Here is a 21456-nt window from a genome sequence, read left to right as displayed (position 1 = left end):
ATTTCTTTTATCTGTTTGACTTTACAAGAGTTGAACACTGGAGATGTACCCAGGCAATGTAGCTATAATTGCTGTGTCTGACTGTGGAGGTGTACTGAGTAACAAAAATCTTGTGGAATTAAAAAGCAGTAGCAGTTTCAGTGCATGCTCTCTAATTAATACTACATAAAAGGGTCACAATTTGCTAGAGAAACTGTAATGGTCTGGGCAATATTTAACATTAGGTTTGAAGCTGCACAGGTCATAGAAATATCATGCTACATAAAACTTAACAGTACACTTCACCTACAAAATGACAGCTTTAACAATGCCAGATGGCACATCAATGCCTCTGTGTTACAGTCACCAGAGTAGGAAAATAAAAGATTATACAAATAATCATACTACTTCTGGAAAAATAAAATGTTCTAACATAATGGTCTGCACACTCTACTATATTTGTTTCCACAACTCCAACATATTGCATTTCTAAAAAATATAAACATTTAATGATTCAGTTCTTATTATACATAACAAATATATATATATATACATACATATTGTTTGCAACTGCTCAGCATGATTTAAAGAAATTAAGAATTTCATATATATTTTACTTTGCATACCCTCTTAAAAACATCAAAGCTGTTTTAAAATACTTTATATACATTTAATACACAATCATTTTAACAATATATTTTGAAATGTATTCTCTAAACTTTCATATGCCAACTGTGGATTACAGTATAAAACTGCAAAATCAATATATGTGCAAAAACCATGTCTGTACATCTGTAGGAGTGCAAATAGTATTCACAAGATTTAGCATTTTCACTAAATCATTATATGCTACATTATATATTCTCAAGCAAACCACAAAAACAGATGCACTATGATTCTGACAAGTGCTGCATAACGTATCTGTGGTTACCTGACATAGTTTGAATAAAGACAAATTCAAGGATTTTCCAGTAATGACTGCATACAGCTTGCTGGGCTAACATTGCTTAGCAGGTAGAGATGTTGAACTATTGATCATATTTGCATCTCTTCAGGGAAATTATGCTTCCTTTGCTACAATTTCCACTGTGGCTTTTGCCAATCTTGTCAACACTGCAGATTCTTCACCAGTTAAACAGGCAGTTCTGTCCAAGAGTCATGAAATAAATCTGACTGCTTCCACCCGACTGTATAGCAGCAAAGAACACCTGAAATGAATAAAGACCAAAGTTAATGTTGACTCTCTCATTCAATTTCATAAAATATCCAGTACTCTATTTGTATGTGTATGCAGTTATGTTTTAAACACTTACCTACTTATCTATTTAACAGAAGAATTGGAATATATATATTTTAAACTTTCCATAAAGTGTCCTTCAACATTTTGTTTACTAGGAATATTAAAAAATTTATTTTATTACCATTGTTGACCAGGTTAGTCTTGTTAGGCTTGCAGTCTATTTTCAAATACTAACTAGGGGTGATTTTGCTGCATCTCCGGGAAACTACAATTGTGTAATTGCACTTACCATAACAACAGATGTTCAAAATCCTCACTACTGTAGCAGCCCTTGGCTCTTTGGACTGCATCCTGCACAGAATAAAACCAGACAGCTTCACAAAGCTCTGGCTCTCTCCCACACTTACACTCTGACTGCTGAATGGCTGTCCAATTGAGGGAAATCAGCAATCAGAATGTAGACAACTTCAGGAATTTCTTGCCCATACAGAGAGAGAGAGAAAGCTTACTCATCCTGAACCTTTCTTCTTCTTCTTTCGGCTTTTTCCCGGTTAGGGGTCGCCTGTCCGCTCATGACTGGCAGTGGAGATTTACAGTGTTGAGGTGTCAGTCCGGCGCCCAACCTTCCACAGAAGGCACACACACGCATACACACACACACCTAGAGCCAATTTGGAGTGTCCAATCCACCTACAGCATGTCTTTGGGATGTGGGAGGAAACCAGAGCACCTGAGGAAACCCACGTGACCACAGGTAGGACATGCAGACTCCACACAGAAGGCACCCCAGCCGAAAATTGAACCGGAGAACCTCTTGCTGTGAGGTGGCAACGATAACCGCTGCACCACCGTGGCTGCCCACTCATCCTGAACCTTTAAAGGATATAAATAGTAACAAATAACTATTTCCCATCAATTAACTATATACAGACGTAGGTGGATGTAGGGTGTGTGCAGCTACTTCAGCAGTGAGAAATTCAAGCATCTAGTCTTATAAGTGCAACTTACACATTCATCATTCTCACTGCTGCAGTAGTCTTTGGCTATTTGGTTTGATTGCTAAAGCCTATCCATCCTGGGAGGAGGAAGGGTAAGGGTCCAAGAATCCCTGAAAAATTATCCTAGCAAAGCCAGCAGTGGACCTGGAAAAGGAATCCTAGCTGTAATGCTTTGCAAAGTCCAGAGGACCATGTAGCTACCTCTAGAATGTTTCTAGAGTCCACCCTTTTCCAGTATGCCATCAAAGAAGCCAAGCCTCTAGTAGCATTTGTCTTGAAACTGCCTGGAACAGATCTGCCATGGTTGGAGTAACAAAAGCAATAGGAGGACAACCATCTTGAATATTCTGTTATTATGACATGGGTTGTCCTTTCTTTGTTCCTTCATAAAAAATAAAAATACTCTGTAGGGTCAACATTTTGAATTTTGGTACCTCAACAAACAGATTGAGAAAGGAAAGATCTAGACCTGGTCTCCATGAAAGTTCTTTATTGGAACCAGAAACATAACTGGCTCAACCAGCACCCTGCACCAGTACCATGAACCAGCAGCACCCCCCCCCCCCCCGAAACTCTTTCACTGAAGAGCAAACATAAAAAATGGATGTTCCTTCTACTGGCACACCAACCACGTGGCCAGACTGACAACACCCCCCCTCCGCCCAGCTATTCATGTCCTGTTTTCCTGTTTCTGTGTCCTGTCCCTGACCCTCCACCATTTCATTAATAATAATAGTAATAGTAATAATAATAATTATTATTATTTCTTTTTTTAAACTGAAGCAAACAGTTAGGTTTATACCCTGCCTGAATGGAATGCTACAGCACTCAGGTTTTAGTCGGGGGGGGGGGGGGGGGAGATCGATGATTTTTTTTTTACACTTTTAAATCATAGCAAATTGATTGCTACATTTTAGACTGCACATAAGTACTAATGCACTCAGGTTTGACCGCAATTGCAATACTGGTGCATTAGAGATCGGGATCGGCTGATCATGGATCCCCAACACTTTGTTCCCAGGGCTGTTGTCCCTCTTGACCCACCCTAGCTATGCTACTGCCAGAAACATTTTGGAGTAGAAACCTTTACATGTCTCAACAACATTCCAGGATGCTTCTTAAATAGGTTAAAACTGAATCTTTCGGGGCCACTAGAAACCCTATTTAGCCTCAGCCTCTGGATGGGTTTTGTCCTAGAGTAATGGAAGATTGCAACAGTCATCCCTCTACACAGGAGGGCCCAGCAACTGACCCAGGGAATTATAGACCCATAAGCTTGACCAGTCTTATCTGTAAGGCCATGGAGAGAATCATGGACTTGATCAATAACACAGGAACTTTCCAAAAACTGGACCAGATCAAATCTGGCTTTATCAAAGGGAAGTCTTGTCCACTCAGTCTGGTGGACTTCTTCAAGAAAGTCATCAGGCCCATGGATAAGGGTAAAATGGTACATAATGCTTATCTAGACCTGGCCAAAACCACTGACACAATCCCACACTCAGGGATCATTGATAAATTTACTGATATAGACAAACCCCTACATCATCAGATGACAGCCAGCTGGCTCACTGATAGGACACATGAGAACATTATGAATCTACTTCTGATAAGAAACCAGTTTCTAGTGGTATTCCACAGGGCCCAGTGTTGGGACTGCTCCTGTTTGGTATATACTTCTCTGAAGTGAAGGTCAATGTTGAGGGCCTCTGGCTCACCAAGTTCGCTGATGACTGTAAGCCTGGAGCAATCAATGAATCCCAAATGATGTTGACATCCTACAAATAGGCTTAAAAATAACAAACACCTGGTGCCAAAAGCATTGTCTGAGACTAAATGCTAAAAAATGCCTAAGCATACCCTTTGGTAAATCAGATATCCCTACAAATTATAATATGGATAAGCACACCCCTAAAAGTAGACCCAGTGGTGAGGGACCTTGGAACACAGACAGTAACCTGAACTTTAACCACCAGGTTAGCTGCAGTACTGAGGAAATCTTTCTGTGTGGCTCAATGTATAAGTAAAGGCATGGCATTAAGATTAAAGGAAGTCACAAATGCCATTGTACTCCTTATCAGACCCATAATTGAGTACAATGCTCCCTTCTGCATGTAACTAATCATGTACTTAAATTTGAAGTGGGCTTGGAGGACTCTCACTAAAAAAAAAATACAAAGTGCAAGACACATGACTTATGCAGACTGACTAATGCCCCTATCCCATGACTTTGTCTGATATAATTTATTCAGCGGGGATTTATGCCTGACCTACAAAACATTCTCTGATTCAGCCTTGATAAAAATGTTACATATTGAGACAAGAAAAATTATACAAGGGTTATACATTCCATGGACCTGAACCTTATTTGTGACTAACAGAACTTGCTGGAGAGACAGATTTGCATCCCAAAGGCTACCTAGTCTATGGAATAAACTTCCCATCATCATAAAACAAAACCTGTCCCTCACTCTCTTCCAAAAATAATTTGAATAAATGGACGAGGAACCATAAATTCACTCCTGTGATACTTCCCATGTCCCTTATGGACAGAGGCAGTCTGTAAAATGACTCAGTGCTCCAAAACCCATACACCAACTATGCTGATACTACCCCCATCTCATATCTGGGGAATTAAGATATAATATTGTCATATTCTGGGTATTACTGGCTAGGCTTGTAAAGGTTCTTCTGCCATTAGCTTTGTAATCACCTATGAACCTTTGAACCTTTCCCCTTTGATCTAAAGGCACTGATTCTATGATTCCGTGAGTCAGCAAATATTGAAAAACCCTGAGAAAACAGCCATGGTTCAGAGGGTGGGGAAAGAATTCACCTGAAAGGAGGAATGTTTATCTAGCACAAACTGTAACCCTACTGACCTTTTATCACCCATGATTCTGACACAATCTGTTGTCAAAGTGGAAGACTAAGAGTCAGTTTCAGTGACAGATTCAGAGAGATAGGGACATGAGAGGACAGGAGGGGGGAAAAATTCTTGCATGGTTATTCTAGAGCATTAGACTGCCATTTTCTGAAAGGATCTATGCTTTTGATTATCACTGTCCTCCATCTCTTTTTTTGTTCCCTGATTGCCAGGAGCTGGGCACAGATTGTTTAGTTTATCTTTTAAAAGGAGTTGATATTTTTTTCTGATTTGTAATGGGGGACTTGAAAAATCTTCTGAATTAATTTCGCTCCATCAGATTATTTGAGGATTTCCGCAACAGATGGACCAGACAAAATTTCCTTACTTAGAGTAGAGATTAAAATCTTAGACTTTACTTCATCAGCACAACTTCTGGTTAAGTACCCAGGCCTACCTCCTGTAGCAGTAGCCCTATACACAGTATCTGCACAATAATGTACGCTCATTAAAGTGTGTTCAGATACTTTCAGACAGCACAGAAAAAAGTAATCACACAGAGGCTACCTTCTGAAGGAAGGGTGGCAGAGTATCCCCTCAGACTGTCTACACAAGTAAGAATAAACTTCCACATTTGTGTTAAGAATTTTGGTAAAGAAGAAGAAAATTCTCTTACCATACCTGTACAATACCTTACCTTCTTTATCTATAGGTGAAATGTTAGTATTGACTACAAGCCTGTTTCTAGCTGATGAACAAATCAAAATGGCTGCTGGATCAGATCTAAGATGAGAAAATAAGAATGTGTTAGGCTGAGGTACTTTATAAAGTCTAGCTGCCATTTTTGGGGACTGCAGACTGAGAGTCAGGGTTAATACAGGCAACATCCTCCAATGCTGGTAAAACAGAAAGGCAAGGTGTAGTATATGGCAACATATTCATCCTGGAAAAAGTTTCAGAAAAGGAAACTCCTCCAAAGGAGCTGGAGTGAACACAATTTCCTCAGAATCAGAGTACTGGTCTTGGAAATTCCACGAGAAGCCACCCTGTTTCTGTCAATGTCAGAATTCTCTGAAAACTTTCTTCAGGAATTTCTTTATGGACATTATACTCTGGTAAGGATTTTTGAGTTCCAATGGCCTGCAACTATTTCCCGACTAGTGTAAGGAAATCATCTTCATGGGGAGACACCACATCCTTTGATGACCAACGTGTAACCTTTTCTTTTTTCTCTGCATGGATTGCTCTAGAAGAAGATTGACTAGGGGATGTCACTTCACCCTTGGGAAGAGGTCTCTCTTGCCCAGCCACCCACAGACCCTCCTGCAGTATGGTTCTAACATGCCCAGATCAGACGCTGCAACAGCTGCAGAGAACATGGCTGATCCCAACTCTATGTTGGTTGAAGTGGCTATACCAGAGGAATCAAGCAATAAGGGAGTGGTCTGAGGAAAAACAGTCAACCAGTATATAATCATCCACCAATGGCTGAGTCACTGCATCAGTAGGCTGTGGCTCTTTATTGTGTTTTTTTTTTTTTTTTAAGGTATGGTGGGAGAAAAGCCAGAAGGACCAGACTACATTTCCATACTGTCACCAAAGAAGAAGCATGACTGTAAGTAATCACTGCTGGAAGAGGTGGTCAAAAGGTAAGCTGCCAAAAAAGGAAAACAAGCAGCACACACAACCTTATCCTTCCCCACATCGTCCCCTTTGAAAAGTAAAAGCACAAGTAGTACACAGAAATCCCTGTCAGAACTTAAAGTCCCTTTTCTAAAGTCCTCAAAGGTAGGTTGTCACGAAATGCACCCAATCATTAATCATAAAATACACTTCCTGAACCTTAAAACTTTTATACACACACACATACATATATGTATATATATATATATATATATATATATATATATATATATAAGTTCTCAAAGCTGTACTTTTGACAGGAAACTTTCAATATCATAAAAAATAACATATTTCTTAAATGTGAAATGCAGCTTTTTGTCAGCAAATAAAATATGTAATATTACATTCATTTGTGTGTGGAAGGGCTGTCCTATGGAGACTTATCTGCCAGAAGTGAAACTTGAAGCTGATTGCTGTTCCTGTGAAGCCTCAGAGCAGTTTCTTCTTGGAATGACAAGAAAGTACAGAAGTTATCTATACTCTGACTGCCAATTTCCCTCCAAGGGTCTGGTCAATCAGCAGTCAAAGTGTAGGTAGGTTTTGGTGACAGAAGTGCTTTTTAAAGCTGGCCACTTATGTCCTTGGCAGGATACAACCTAAATAGCCAAAGGATACTGCATCAGTGAGAATGATGAACATATTCATCTGTTTTGTTTTTTTTTAAAGCAAGTCCCACTGAATCTTATACAGGCACGAGAATCACCATCGATTTCAGCATACAGGGTCTTGCTTTAATGTCTCATCCAAATGATGACACCTTAGGAGTGAAGCACTGTATTCTCCCCAGATGTATGGTGCATTCCGTTCTCAGTACTGAAACCAAACACCTGGTGTAGGGAACAGATCCCACAACCTAACTCACAACATGGGCAAGTGTTCTTGTTGAGATACTGACACTGTACACAAAGTATCCTAATAAATTAGAAATTATGTCATGATAGTAACACTCCTCATTTCACCTAATTATTGTTAATTATTCAAGAAACAGAAAAGACAGTTGAGCTTAAATTTACATACAGTCTTACCATACCTCCCTATTGGGTTCTACTTTTGGCTTCACTAACTTCAGCAATTATAACTCCATATTTTTCTTGTGTAGTGTGTGCTTTCTATACATGCTCTGATGTCACATGCCAGCTATATAAGTGTGCTTAGCCCTTGAGCATTAAAGATCATGCCAAATCACTAGGGAACAAATTTCTCGCAAATCAAGGGATAACTATGAAGATGCGGCTGATGATGTGGTACCTATGCTGCTGACACTAACGTAAAATGATTTAATGGCAGTCTATTTGAAAGAACAGACTATCTCAGACTAGCACTGAGGAAGGGTATTTGTTACCTGAAAGCTTTGCAGGTTTTTGGATGTTCTCGAATATTGGACTGCCATTAAATTGTTTTACATTAGTGTCAGTGGTTTGTTCTTGTTTCTTTATATATTTTTACCACTGAGCTTTTATTCAGGTCATTGTTTGGTTGTTGAATTTGGTACCTATGCTGCTAATAAGTAATATCCAAGGTTACACTTGCCCCAATTACAGGGAACTTCAACTGTTAAATCTAGATGGAGGGGTTGCAGACACAGCATACCTCTCAACTTCTTAGTGCAAGAAGTCTGGACAAAGCCATGACTAATGGATGGGCAAAGGACCAAAAATAGGGAGACCATTTCAATATTGCTCTTATAAACTTCGAAAGTTGATAGAATTACAGGCTGTTAGCACGAATCTTCTAAAGGTTATGAAGTCTGAAAATCAAATGTCTATTATTTTCTGACTTCAGTCCTCAATAATTTGTCAGAAAACCAAAACATATTATAAGAGGCCAAAAATATGAGGCAAAAATCTTGACATTCTGTGATAATCTGTGCAGTTCAGAACAAACAAAACTCAGTAAGGAATATTTTAGAAGACTAAAATTAATACTGAAAGCAGCCCTGACATTTAGTAACAAAGTCCAAGCTATAAACCAGTTTGCTCTTCCTGTTCTAACTTACAGTTTTGGGATAACTGACTGGATCCAACATGTATTTGATCAGTTGGACAGGAAAACAAGAAAAAAGCTTCACACTTATCAATTCAGAAATTAAAATTAGTGTATAACAAGACTACATAGTCCTCATTTGCAGGATATATGGGTCTCTACTAAATTGATTAGATGTATAAATTTGCTATCGTATGACTGCATACTTATCTGCTGACCTCACTGGATCCAAATATAGTGACATTTTTGAAACTTGGAGAACAAATCTAAGATGACTTTCCTTATTAGTTTCGCAGAAGCATATCAGTGTCAAGTGGGAATGGAAACCACACCAGATGTAGACAAAAATTAGGCAGCAAATGAATATGCCAAAAAAAATAAATAATAATATACAAATTCCCTCAACTCCTACTACTGAATTCCAATCCTCTCGTGCAAAATATTTTCATACATTTCTTCAAAAATCTGCCGTCCTTTATTCCCTTCTGGATCTCCCAACAGATGCTTCTTCATTGCTGCAAATCAAATTCAGTCCCAATCTACAAATAATATTCCCTGCTGAAAGCTGATTTTTCTTCCAGAACTTTAAGCTCCATTATTGCAGTTTTTTTCGGTGGGAATATAAATATGACAGTGTAATCCTCCTCCCTTGCCAATAGCCCCTTAATACTACAAATCTACCATTTTTAACCTGTTAATTGCAAGAGGAGCTCCAATAATGATAGAAGTACTGTTTTTCTTTGTCCCATGTATTCTACTGAATAACCATCCTGAAAACTTAAGTTGTTTCCATCTTTTATGTGTAACAGCTTTGTGTCTAGTACCAGGTTTTGTTGCTTGTATACACTGTTTTGAAGCTGATCTTTTATACAGTTGGTCGGTGTTGGTTTGTATCAGATTGTAGAGGCATGAGAACCAGAGTTGCTTCTACAGGCATTTATTTGTTAGAGAAGGTTACTAGATCATGCTAACCTCATCACAATAAACAGAGCATGCTGGAGGGACAGGTTCCTAACCCAGAGACCTCCCATACTCTGGAACAAACTTCCCATACACATCAAGCAGAACACTTCACTGGCCCTCTAAGAGAAATCTTGACAAGTGGGTGGGCAATAGGAAGTTCACCCCAGGGATCACTTCAGTGGCCTTGCTTGACAGGGGCACTGGGAACAAACTTTGGGCGGCATGATGCCTGGGAATTTTCTTGAGCTAGGCTTATACAGGCTCCAGGGCCGTTGGCCTAGTACACACCTATAAACCTATGAGCAAGGAGAAGGCAAGAAATGTGGAAAAAGCATATAGTAGCAAGTACAGAAAACTTCTGGAGCATCCTCATGTTGATCAGGAACAGATGCATGAATGATTAAGGAGAGGTGAATTTAAACCAAAAGACAAAAGGTTAAAATTAGCAGCACAGGATATAGGACTATGTACACGTTGGTTTACTACGTCCATTGAGTATGTGGGAGAAACAGACAAATGCAGGTTCTGTAAACCAGAACTGGAAACAGTCACATATCTTGTTGCTGGGTGAGATACACTAATGACAGAGGGTCGGTGTATACTGAAAGGCATAATAATGTGGCAAGACTGTTGCATTGTGGATTGTGCAAGCATTACAATATTGTAGTAGTTGAGAAGCACTGAAAACATTAGCCAAAAAGCATTACAGAGAACACTGAAGTTTATATCACATGGGATTACCCATTACCAGCAGTTCAAAAAACAGATGCAAGAAAACCAGATATAGTAGATCATGAAAAAAATAAGACAAAAGTAGCATTGATCATTGAAATTGCTATACCCACTGATTACAGTTTATTATGTACAGAGAGAGACTAAGTCATAAAATACCAGAATTTGTAGGCATAAACTATGGCAGTGTGGAATGTTACCCAAACAATTTCAATAGTAGTAGGAGCAGTGGGTCTCATAAAAAAGAATTTACACTTATTTATATATGGTACCGATACATATAACGCCACAAGAATTGCAGGAAAAGTCAATTCTGGGCTTATTACTGGGGCTGTGAAAAGCACTTTTGGTTAACATCAAACACTGAAGCTATACTAATTTCATGAACTTTAATCATACTTAGGCTTAGGAATAGGGTCTATTCCCCTCATGGTATTAGGAAACCCAAAAGATTTGGAGAAATGAAACCGGATATATACAAGGAGATAGTGGGAAAGCGTATTTGACATCAGTAAGAATCTTCTCATTGATCAACTACTACAATAAGAATACATCTGTTACATCTAATGCTGGGGGACCATCACTGATGGGTCTTATGGCAGATCTGAATTTCAACTAGTAAACCACCAGTGTACAAAGAAGCCTGGGGGACAGACCAAAGACCAAAGCTGAGAAAAAATGAGTTCAGCAGTAGATCTGCCCCAAAGGGAGCCACTTTACAGATGGCTGTGGTTACTAAAGGTCTGCACTAATGGTCAAATTTGTACTGGCACAGATGTTGACAATTGAGACATTCTGGAAGCAAACACTGGATTCAGCCACATGCACCTCCAGTGGTGGAGGTAATGACTGTACATTTTTCATTCATCAGTTAGCCACCTACTGGAACAAGATAAAATGCTGGAAAATCAAGCTAGACAGGGTTTGGTTCTAAAATGTAATCCCCTCCCTCACTTGGCAAAGAAGATGAACTGAACATGTGCACTAGTTTAATGTCAAACCTGAACTGCCAACACACAACCGTGAAGGGCTTTTTCTCTCATGCTTTTTGTACTTGTACAAGAATCAAGGAAATTAATTGTTTATTGATAATTCAGACACTACTTCAGGGAGGACATTTTAGCTCTCAGTGATACCCTATACTTTGAAAGGTCAAGTCTAGGGTTCCCAGCATAAGGGGCTAAAACCATGATGTTTACATATTTGTATTTGTTAGCCAGAGTAGAGCACTACTCCACATGGACTTTTTTCAGCCTTAGCTTGGAGCATTCCCTGGTTAAGTGACTTGCTCAGTGTCACACAATTAGGCTAACAGACGCTAAGGGAATTGAACCTTGCATCACAGGAAGCAGATCCGTTAGATCACAGTACTAACTCTCTGTACCAACTGCCAAAACAGGCTCTGAGTACAGATGACACAACAAGGAAGGCAGTGCTTAATGTCAGTTTTTTTTTTTTTTTTTATCAACATGACAGTAAACCTGCCAAGGAGATTAGAAACATATTTTGTTTTACTTGTGTTTCATTACTTAACATAGTCAGATAGTTTGATATGTATCGTCTGGTTTAGAATACACTTGCTATCATAATCTTGAAGTTCAATCATGGGTTATGGTAAAATTTACAGGTCCCAAGATGTACAACCTAGCACGGTATACAAAGGTGCATTACAATGAAGTAATGCATATATATTGTATCCAGTTTTTACACAAGAAAAAGCTGCTGTAATGAAAAAATGTGGAAAAGAATTTAAAAAGCCATCTATTGAAAGCTGAATTTACCAAATCAAATATATGAACTCCCCCTTTCATTAACTTCTATCCAGAAAGTATTGATTTTATTTTCTTTAAATTCTAGAAACATTTTCCTATTTACCATTTACACTGTCTTCACTGAGATGTGGTGTCCAGCTTATCAAGCAAGTGCAGGACACATCCCAACTAGTAAAAGTGCAAGTGAAAGGTAAAGGGAAACCCAATGAATGAAATAAAATTTAATGAACTGATAAAGAATTCATATCATATCACTATGTATCATCTGTTAAGTGTTTCTGTACCATAACACGCATATATGTATTCCTGTATTCAATGTTTCTGCATCATAACAAGCAAGAATTAGCAAATATTATAAACTGCTTCCGCATCACTGCAATTCATTCCTATATGATATAGCTGGGGATTCATTATCAGCTTGCTCTAAAAAAGGCCTTGCTCCCATGCTGCAGTATATTTTGTGATTCAGAGAGAAATTAGCCAAAATGAGGAAAGATGGCTAACTTGCATGTCACTGAATCAAGTTACCTACTGCAAAGTGCAGATCATCACTTTCCAAGTAGATAACTTGTTACCATCTGCATCATGGAACCACAGGTACCACACACCCAGTTGCTCCTAACACACACAAGCACACAATAAAACACACACACATGCAAGCACACATGCACGCCACGTACCCCACACTTGTCTCTGATGTCAGACCATCCATGATCTCACCTTTTGCCCTGCAATTTTGAATAGAATAGAATAAGTTTTGAGATTAGGAGGTGTATGTGCCAGGTCCCATCCGTCTTCCTCGTACATGACAGCTTGTTGTAAGTATCGCATAGTGCCCGAGATCCTCAATATGCTAAACAGCCTCTGTACTAATCTATTGGTTGTTGCAACAGGTTAATGCAAAGAGCCTTGCAACAAGGGCGCACTGTTCAAATCCCTCCCCTCATTACTTTTTTTTTTTTTTTTTCAAATAGTCCCTAGCATCTAGTGGTTTTAAGACCTTTTATTTAATGTGCCTTTATGGTGCACCTACTGTCCCCCCTGCCCCTTATCCCAGTACCGATAAAAGAGCCGTTACTGCACGAGTCTTATAAAGCAATCCCTGGTGTTTAATGCTCCCTCAACCCCCAATCTCCATACTGGTTTAAGTGCTGTTAAGACAAGAGTATTGTAAAGAAATCACTGGTGTCTTGTGTCCCCCCCCCCCAATCTGGTTTAAATGCCAATTAAGAACTAGTCTCAAGTAATCCTTGAAGGCTAATGGTCCCCCCACCCAATGTTGTAGACACTGCGCATTAGTCTATGGGTGTGTGGAGGAATGACAGCTACCTCAAGCAAGCAAGCAAGCAATGAAGTCTGAAACACAAATGTCTGACTTTATTGAGTGACTTCAGTCTTCAATGATTCACCATAAAACCATACATTTTATGAGGAACAGACCAAAAATATGAAGCAAAAATCTGGGCAGTTTAGAGTTATGACTCCAACTCACCCTTCCATCCCCCACACACATCAAACGCACACATAGCCCCCTACCCACCTGACTGCACTTATATATATATATATATATACTCATCCCCTCATTATCCCCCAATTACACTCCCTCTGAGAGGGAGACACACACACAAATGCAGCTTCCCTGCATACACTCAATCACTCACACACCTCCCAACCCTACCTTACTACTAAACACCCCGGTTACTTACCTCTTCTGTGATGGCTGAACATGGACTTTTGGCCCCTGTGATATGGGAGGAGGGGCAGTGCTAATCTACACAGCCAAGGTATTTGAGTAGCTTGGTGGGTCAATGCCTTCCTGGAGTCAGTTCTGGGAAAGAGAGCACATGGCTAATTAGTACATGTCTCTCCCTCAGACTGCTTTCATTAACATGTAGCATTGCCTCACAGACAGCCTGATATGATGCTGAATATTTCTGTGCCAGAACACCATGTTAGGGGTGACTGTGAATTTCTGAAGTTTACTGTGAGCCCCCATAGTGTTTCAAAGCCATAATAAAAATGCAAACCTGAATGTTATAAAGTGATGCATTACTATTTCAGGTGAATATATGTTTCTGTAGGTTAATTATTTGAAAATGTTCCATATGGAGCTTTAATCTTTGTTTTCCCCCAAAATGTAATCTTTGTACCCCCCCAAAAAAGTTCATTATGTAAGTACATATTGTACACAAGCTGTTCACTAGACTTTAGCCGCAGTGGTAATAAAGTCATTTTATCTTTTTACTTTGCAATGGTCAATACACATCTGATAAGTTAGTGTGACTTATTTGCAGAAAATGTGTTAAACCACTGGAAAAATACATCTGAAACTTAATTGTAAGATACATTCCTGTTTCAATCCTTCTGATACAATTTTTGAAAACTTAAAATTTAATTAAAAAAATGGCACAACCTGACTGTAAAAAAATATCACTTTTCTTAAACCAAAATATATATAAGGCATTAAAATGAAGATTTAAATTAGTAAACTACGACATTTTGTGCATTATACTCTTATAACAAAGCATTTTGTTTTAATAAAGGTAATATTTTACTGGTGATGTTGCTGCCTTTCTATATGTATTTGTTCATTTGATGCTTTTTATTGTACCTGATTTGTTTTAATATGATTTTCATACTTTTTGAAGATCCTTTTATTTTTTTTTCTTACATTAGGTAATGTTCTTTTGCTAATACATAGGATAGTTATCTCAGGGCTGTCCAACAGCAATGGACAATGTTTGCAAGGAGATATAAACATTCAGTGATATTGTCAGTAAAGCTTAAGAAACCTGTAGCCCTGCTCTGTGCATTACAAGACAATCATTTACTACAGTGCATCATACTCATGTATATAAAGATCCAGTTTACAGCATTCAGTTATTTTCTTTGAACTCATCATCTTCTTCTTTCGGCTGTTCCCGTTAGGGGTCGCCACAGTGGATCATCTGTTTCCATTTTTTCCTGTCCTCTGCATCTTGCTCTTTCACACCAACCGCCTGCATGTCCTCTCTCACCAAATCCATAAACCTTATCTTAGGCCTTCCTCTTTTCCTCTTACCTGGCAACTCCATCCTTAGCATCCTTTTCCCAATATACCCAGCATCCCTCCTCAGCACATGTCCAAACCAACGCAATCTCGCCTCTCTTGCTTTGTCTCCAAACTGTCCAACCTGAGCTGACCCTCTAATATACTGATTCCTAATCCTGTCCATCCTAGTCACACCCAGTGCAAATCTTAACATCTAACTCTGCCACAACCTTTTTGTCAATGCCACTGTATCCAACCCATATAACATAGCTGGTCTCACTACCCTCTTGTAGACCTTCCCTTTCACTCTTATTGGTACCCGTCTGTCACAAATCACTCCTGACACTTCTCCACCCATTCCACCCTGCCTGTACTCTCTTCTTCACCTCTCTTCCACACTCACCATTACTCTGAACTGTTGATCCCAAATACTTAAACTCATCCACCTTTACCAACTCTACTCCCTGCATCCTCACCATTCCTCTTACCCTCCCCCTCATTTACACACATATATTCTGTTTTAGCCCTGCTGACCTTCATTCCTCTCCTCTCTAAAGCACATCTCCACCTCTCCAGGGTCTCCTCAACCTGGTCCCTACTCTCACTACATATCACAATGTCATCTGCAAACATCATAGTCCACGGGGCCTCCTGTCTAATCTCATCTGTCAACCTGTCCATCACCAGTGCAAATAAGAAGGGGCTCAGAGCTGATCCTTGATGTAATCCCACCTCCACCTTAAACGTATCTGTCACTCCCACCGCAGTCCTCACCAATGCCACATTACCCTTGTACATATCCTATACCACTCTTACATACTTCTCTACCACTCCCGACTTCCTCATACAATACCACAACTCCTCTCTAGGCACCCTGTCATATGCTTTCTCTAAGTCCACAAAGACACAATGCAATTCCTTCTGACCTTCTCTGTATTTCTCCAACACCACTCTCAGAGCAAATATTGCATCTGTAGTGCTCTTTCCTGGCATGAAACCATACTGCTGATCACTAATCATCACCTCCCTTCTTAACCTAGCTTCCACTAATCTTTCCCATAACTTCAAGCTGTGACTGATCAATGTTAACCCTCTGTAGTTACTGCAGCTCTGCACATCACCCTTATTCTTAAAGATAGGTACCAAAACACTTTCTCCACTCCTCAGGCACCCTCCGACTTTCCAAAATTTCATTAAACAATCTGGTTAAAAATTCCACTGCCATTTCTCCTAAGCACCTCCATGCTTCCACTGGTATGTCATCTGGACCAACAGCCTTTCCATTCTTCATCCTCTTCATAGCTGTCCTTACTTCCGCCTTGCTAATCTGCTTCACTTCCTGATTCACTATCCCCACATCATCCAACCTTCTCTCTCTCTCATTCTCTTCATTCATCAGCCCTTCAAAGTACTCTTTCCATCTACTCAACACACTCTCCTCACTTGGGAGTACGTTTCCCTCACTGTCCTTTATCACCCTTACCTGCTGCACATCTTTCCCAGCTCTGTCCCTCTGTCTAGCCAATTGGTACAGGTCCTTTTCTCCCTCTTTAGTGTCCAATCTCTCATACAACTCTCTATATGCCTTATCCTTAGCCTTTGCCACCTCTCTCTTTGCCATGCGCCTCATCTCCTTATACTCATGTCTACTTTCTTCATATCTTTGACAATCCCACTTCTTCTTCGCCAGCCTCTTCTTCTGTATACTCTCCTGTACTTCCTCATTCCACCACCATGTCTCCTTGTCCTCCTTCCTCTGTCCAGATGTCACACCAAGCACCTTCCTAGCAGTCTCCCTTACTATCTCTGCTGTAGTTACCCAGCTATTTGGTAACTCTTCATTGCCTCCCAGTGCCTGTCTTAACTCTTCCCTGAACTCCACCTCACAATCACCCTTTTTTAACTTCCACCATTTAATCCTTGGCAATGTTTTCACACTCCTCCTCCTCCGCTTCTTGATCACTAACATCATCTTGCAGACCACTATTCTATGCTGCTTAACTACACTTTCCCCAGTCACCACTTTACAGTCTCCAATCTCCTTCAGACTGGCCCTCCTACATAGGATATAATCCACCTGTGTGCATCTTCCTCCACTCTTGTACGTCACCCTATGCTCCTCCCTCTTCTTAAAATACGTACTCACCACAGCCATGTCCATCCTTTTCGCAAAATCCACAATCATCTGACCTTCTGCATTCCTCTCCCTAACACCATACCTACCCATCACTTCCTCATCCCCTCTGTTCACTTCCCCAACATGCCCATTGAAGTCTGCTCGAATCACTAGTCTCTCACCACCACTTCATCCAACTCAATCCAAAAATTTTTCTTTCTCATCCATCGCACACCCAACTTGTGGAGAATATGCACTAACAACATTCATCATTACACCATCAATTTCAAGCTTCATAAACATCACTCTATCAGACACTCTTCACCTCCAAAACACTCTTGGCATACTGTTGCGTTAGGATAACCCCTACCCCATTTCTTCTGCCATCCACACCATGATAGAACAATTTGAACCCACCTCCTATACACTTGGCCTTACTTCCCTTCCATCTGGTCTCTTGCACGCACAATATATCACCCTTCCTTCTCCCCATCATATCAGCTAGCTCTCTCCCTATACCAGTCATACTGCCAACATTCAAAGTTCCTACACTCAGTACTACACTCCTAACCTTCCTCCTCTCTTCCTGCCTTCGTGCATGCCTTCCCCCTCCTCCTTTTCTTCGGCCAACAGTAGCCCAATTTCCGCCGGCTAACAGTACTGGTGGCGGTTGTTGTTAATCCGGGCCTCGACCGATCCGGTATGTAATTATGAAAAGTTCTCTGCATCAGTAATTTTTGGCAGAGGTTTTACACCGGATGCCCTTCCTGACGCAACTCTCCCCATTTATCCGGGCTTGGGACCAGCACAAAGAAATGCACTGGCTTGTGCATCCCCAGTGGCTGGGTTTTTTCTTTGAAACCATGACGTCCCAAATTAAGGCATGGCTGTAATGCAACTCCTAATGTCCGAAATACTGTATGCTCCACTATCACTAACCTCTAGTTACAATTAAGAAAATGTTTACTTGAGTTACTACATTCTTCTGTAGATGCAAATATTGTGCATGGATGTTGCATGAGTGTTCATATGTTGAAGGTTGAGTACTTTTACAGTACAGATGTGACGGTCATGTGCACACAGTGGCATTGGTTATATCACAACCACAGTAAAACAAAGCTGCTATACCGTATTCTGTGCAAAACACTGTCTATGTATTATACAGAGGACAGGCACAATGGTGTGACAATCTCCTTGGGAATCACGCAAACCACTGCTGCTACAAACAAGCACTGGAGATCTGTTTTCTCTTGTGTATTTGGTGATTCATGACATTTAATATACTTAACAAATATAATTCATATTGCCTGACCACATGCGGTCTTGCTTTTGTTTGACTGGAATCACTCTTCCCCTCCCACATTCCAAGCTACCCCCATCCTATTTTCCCTCATCTCATGGTTTGAACTTCATAAGTTTAAAAAAAAAAGAAAGAAAAGGAAGCAACATTATTGATTATGCTGAACAAAATGTGAATGCTCAATTCTAGAAAAGGGAAGCATGAGGAAGCATGAAAGTATATCTGAAATAAACAGAGCACCGAGATGTTATAAAGTAAAGATAAAATGTTATATTTATTTAGACTACGCAAATTAAATAATTTCACAAATTAAAAGCTGAGAAATGTTACACAGGTTTGCTAAACAATGCAGATTATCATTAAGAGGTTAAAAGAAAATAAAGAAATCTGGGTATAAAAATGGGCATTGAAGGGTACATCTTCAGTGATCAAATGGAAAAAATGGTTTTGTGTTGTCATGACAAAAGGCTTTAGTACCTCTCCAGCACATTTTGTTAAGTTCTGTTTTTACTGAAAATAGGATACTGGAAAGGTGAACCAGGAAGACAGGTGTCACAATGGAAGCAATGTCTGAAATATATTCAATGGTTCACCAGATACAGGTTATGAAATTTCAGTTACATTCATTTACAATGACTTGCAATCAGCTTAACTGGTCCCTTATTTTAGACGCTTGACTGTAAAAGTCAAGATCATCAGATTACAATATGCAAGCAATGATTGTGTTAGCTGATTGTTGCTCACCCAGAGGACACATGCAAAAAGTTCTGACTGTTAATCAAGTATATTTACCTTTTTAAACAAGTCATTGCGCGCGCGCGTGTGTGTGTGTGTGTGTGTGTGTGTGTGCGCGCAGTGTTAAACATTTCTACCAAGTCTAAAGCTGCTGTGGCTAGTCATAACTCAAAACTTTTATTCCAGTTTTAAAACCAGATACAACACCCGCCTCTCATCTTTTCTGGGCACAATCACAATCATGCTTTGAGAAGCTACCTACTGTACTTTTGCAACAGTGTTTTCCAAAGTCGCAAAGATATGAATGTACTGTGCTGCTTGTGTTTCAAGTAATCCTGACAGAAAATAGTTGTAAAATAAACTGAATCAAGGCATGTAGCACATGATTTAAATAAAAGCTACATTCTTACTTTGTCAATTTATCATCATCAAAGACGACAATCCTTAATGGCTGCATTTAACCTCTTCACCATTCAGCATTTAACATTTTTCAGGAAGTCCCTGTGTTCAGAGACATATGTGTGTCTTGCTGAATCAGTCTGAGCTATCATGAACGGAGTACACAGTTCAGCTCACCCACTCTACCTGCCAATACACCCCTTTCCACTAGCGAGTACCGTCTGCAAATCAAGAATAATGAAGATTTGGCAGTTTCATTGCTAACAAGTCCAAGTATATATTTCCTTGGCATAGAAGTGCTCCAACTGTCAGAGCTAGTTGGAAGAACTCTCCTTCGGCAGGGGTGAAATGGGAGGATATTCCTTACCCACAAAGGAGAACACACTCTGCAGATCAACTGATACAATAAGAAAGTAGTTGTTAATATGTAACACACACAACCCTACATGATGGATTCTGTGATCCTGTTAATTCCCAAAAAATAAAACCATGCAAGTGGAAGGAATCCAGGAACAGCACTTCAACCAGCTAAAAGGCAGAGAGAAATTACGAACAGCAAGCCAAGAAGGCTTGACGTCCAAGTGGCAAACAAGTTTTGTTTGTGTCTTTCGGCTTTTCCTGGTTAGGGGTCGCCACATCAGAACTCCAGTCCGCTAAATGATTGGCAGTAGAGTTTAAGTGGCAAACAAGTATGCCTGCATAATGAACTCCAGGATCATGGTGTCCAAGCCTGCCAAGGAAATATCAAGCAAGCACTTGAGAAAACTATCACAGAAGAAGAAAATACATCAGTCTGAGTAAATGGGTAAAGCCACACAATGGCACTGACAGCACCTCTTCTCTGGGAGGGGACTGATGCTCCTTATTCACCGCACCAGCACCTGAGAATGACAAGATAATGCTGATACCTACACACTGTGAAGACGACTTATCCCTAGAAGAATCCTCACTTTCACTCTGGAGGAAGACTTATCCCCCAGAAGAATTCTCATTTTCAATCTAGAGGAAGACGTATCCTCAGAAGAATCCTCACTCTCACTCTGGAAGAAGACTTATCCCCAGAAGAATCCTCACTTTCACTCTAGAGTTAGACTTATCCCCCAGAAGAATCCTCACTTTCACTCTGGAGGAAGACTTATCCCTAGAAGAATCCTCACTCTCACTCTACAGGAAGACTTATCCCCACAAGAATCCTCACTTTCAGGAGTAGAGTCTCCTCTTATTTCTTCCTGTTCAGTTTCCCCACAGGGAACAGGGATTAAAGTCTTTTTTTCAACACAAGTGAAGAGAAGCTAGGGAATGGCATTTTTCTCTGTTGTTGAAGCACAGCAATATCTGGAGTAGGCAACGCTACCAGGAGTACTAAAACACTTGGTTCAACTTCCATGCTACAGGTGTAGGGGACTCCTGTGCTGAAAGGCAAACTATGGAGCATAATTTGAAGTTCTTTATGAATCGGCACTGTTGTGAGGTATAGCAGCTGTAAACTGTTGTATACTTCCACATGTATCATTCTGTAATGCTGTATAATTCATCACCATTTCTTGCATATATTTATATTGTATTTTAACCTCACTTTACATGTATTCTGCTACAAATATATTTCTCTTCATTGTATATTGTATATGTCATGTGCTGTTCTGCTTTTGCCTTGTGGCC

The 21456-nt window shown here is 39.9% G+C and overlaps 1 protein-coding gene across 1 annotated transcript in view; it reads right to left on the bottom strand.

Annotated features, from left to right (window-relative positions):
• Positions 1–558: 558 nt before the first annotated feature.
• The window catches only part of NRK (Nik related kinase), a 2110367-nt gene continuing 2089469 nt past the window's right edge, over positions 559–21456 (bottom strand). The window contains exon 31 of the mRNA XM_044057244.1: positions 559–1187. Coding sequence (XP_043913179.1) covers positions 1104–1187 — 84 coding nt within the window. The 3' untranslated portion in view covers positions 559–1103. The remainder of the gene's footprint in view (positions 1188–21456) is intronic.

The sequence above is a fragment of the Protopterus annectens genome, chromosome 15.part0, assembly GCF_019279795.1.
Source record: "Protopterus annectens isolate FY-2018-M chromosome 15.part0, PAN1.0, whole genome shotgun sequence".
Taxonomy (NCBI): Eukaryota; Metazoa; Chordata; order Ceratodontiformes; family Protopteridae; genus Protopterus; species Protopterus annectens.
Note: the sequence above shows the minus strand (reverse complement) of the source record. Positions and strands in the feature narration are given on the sequence as shown.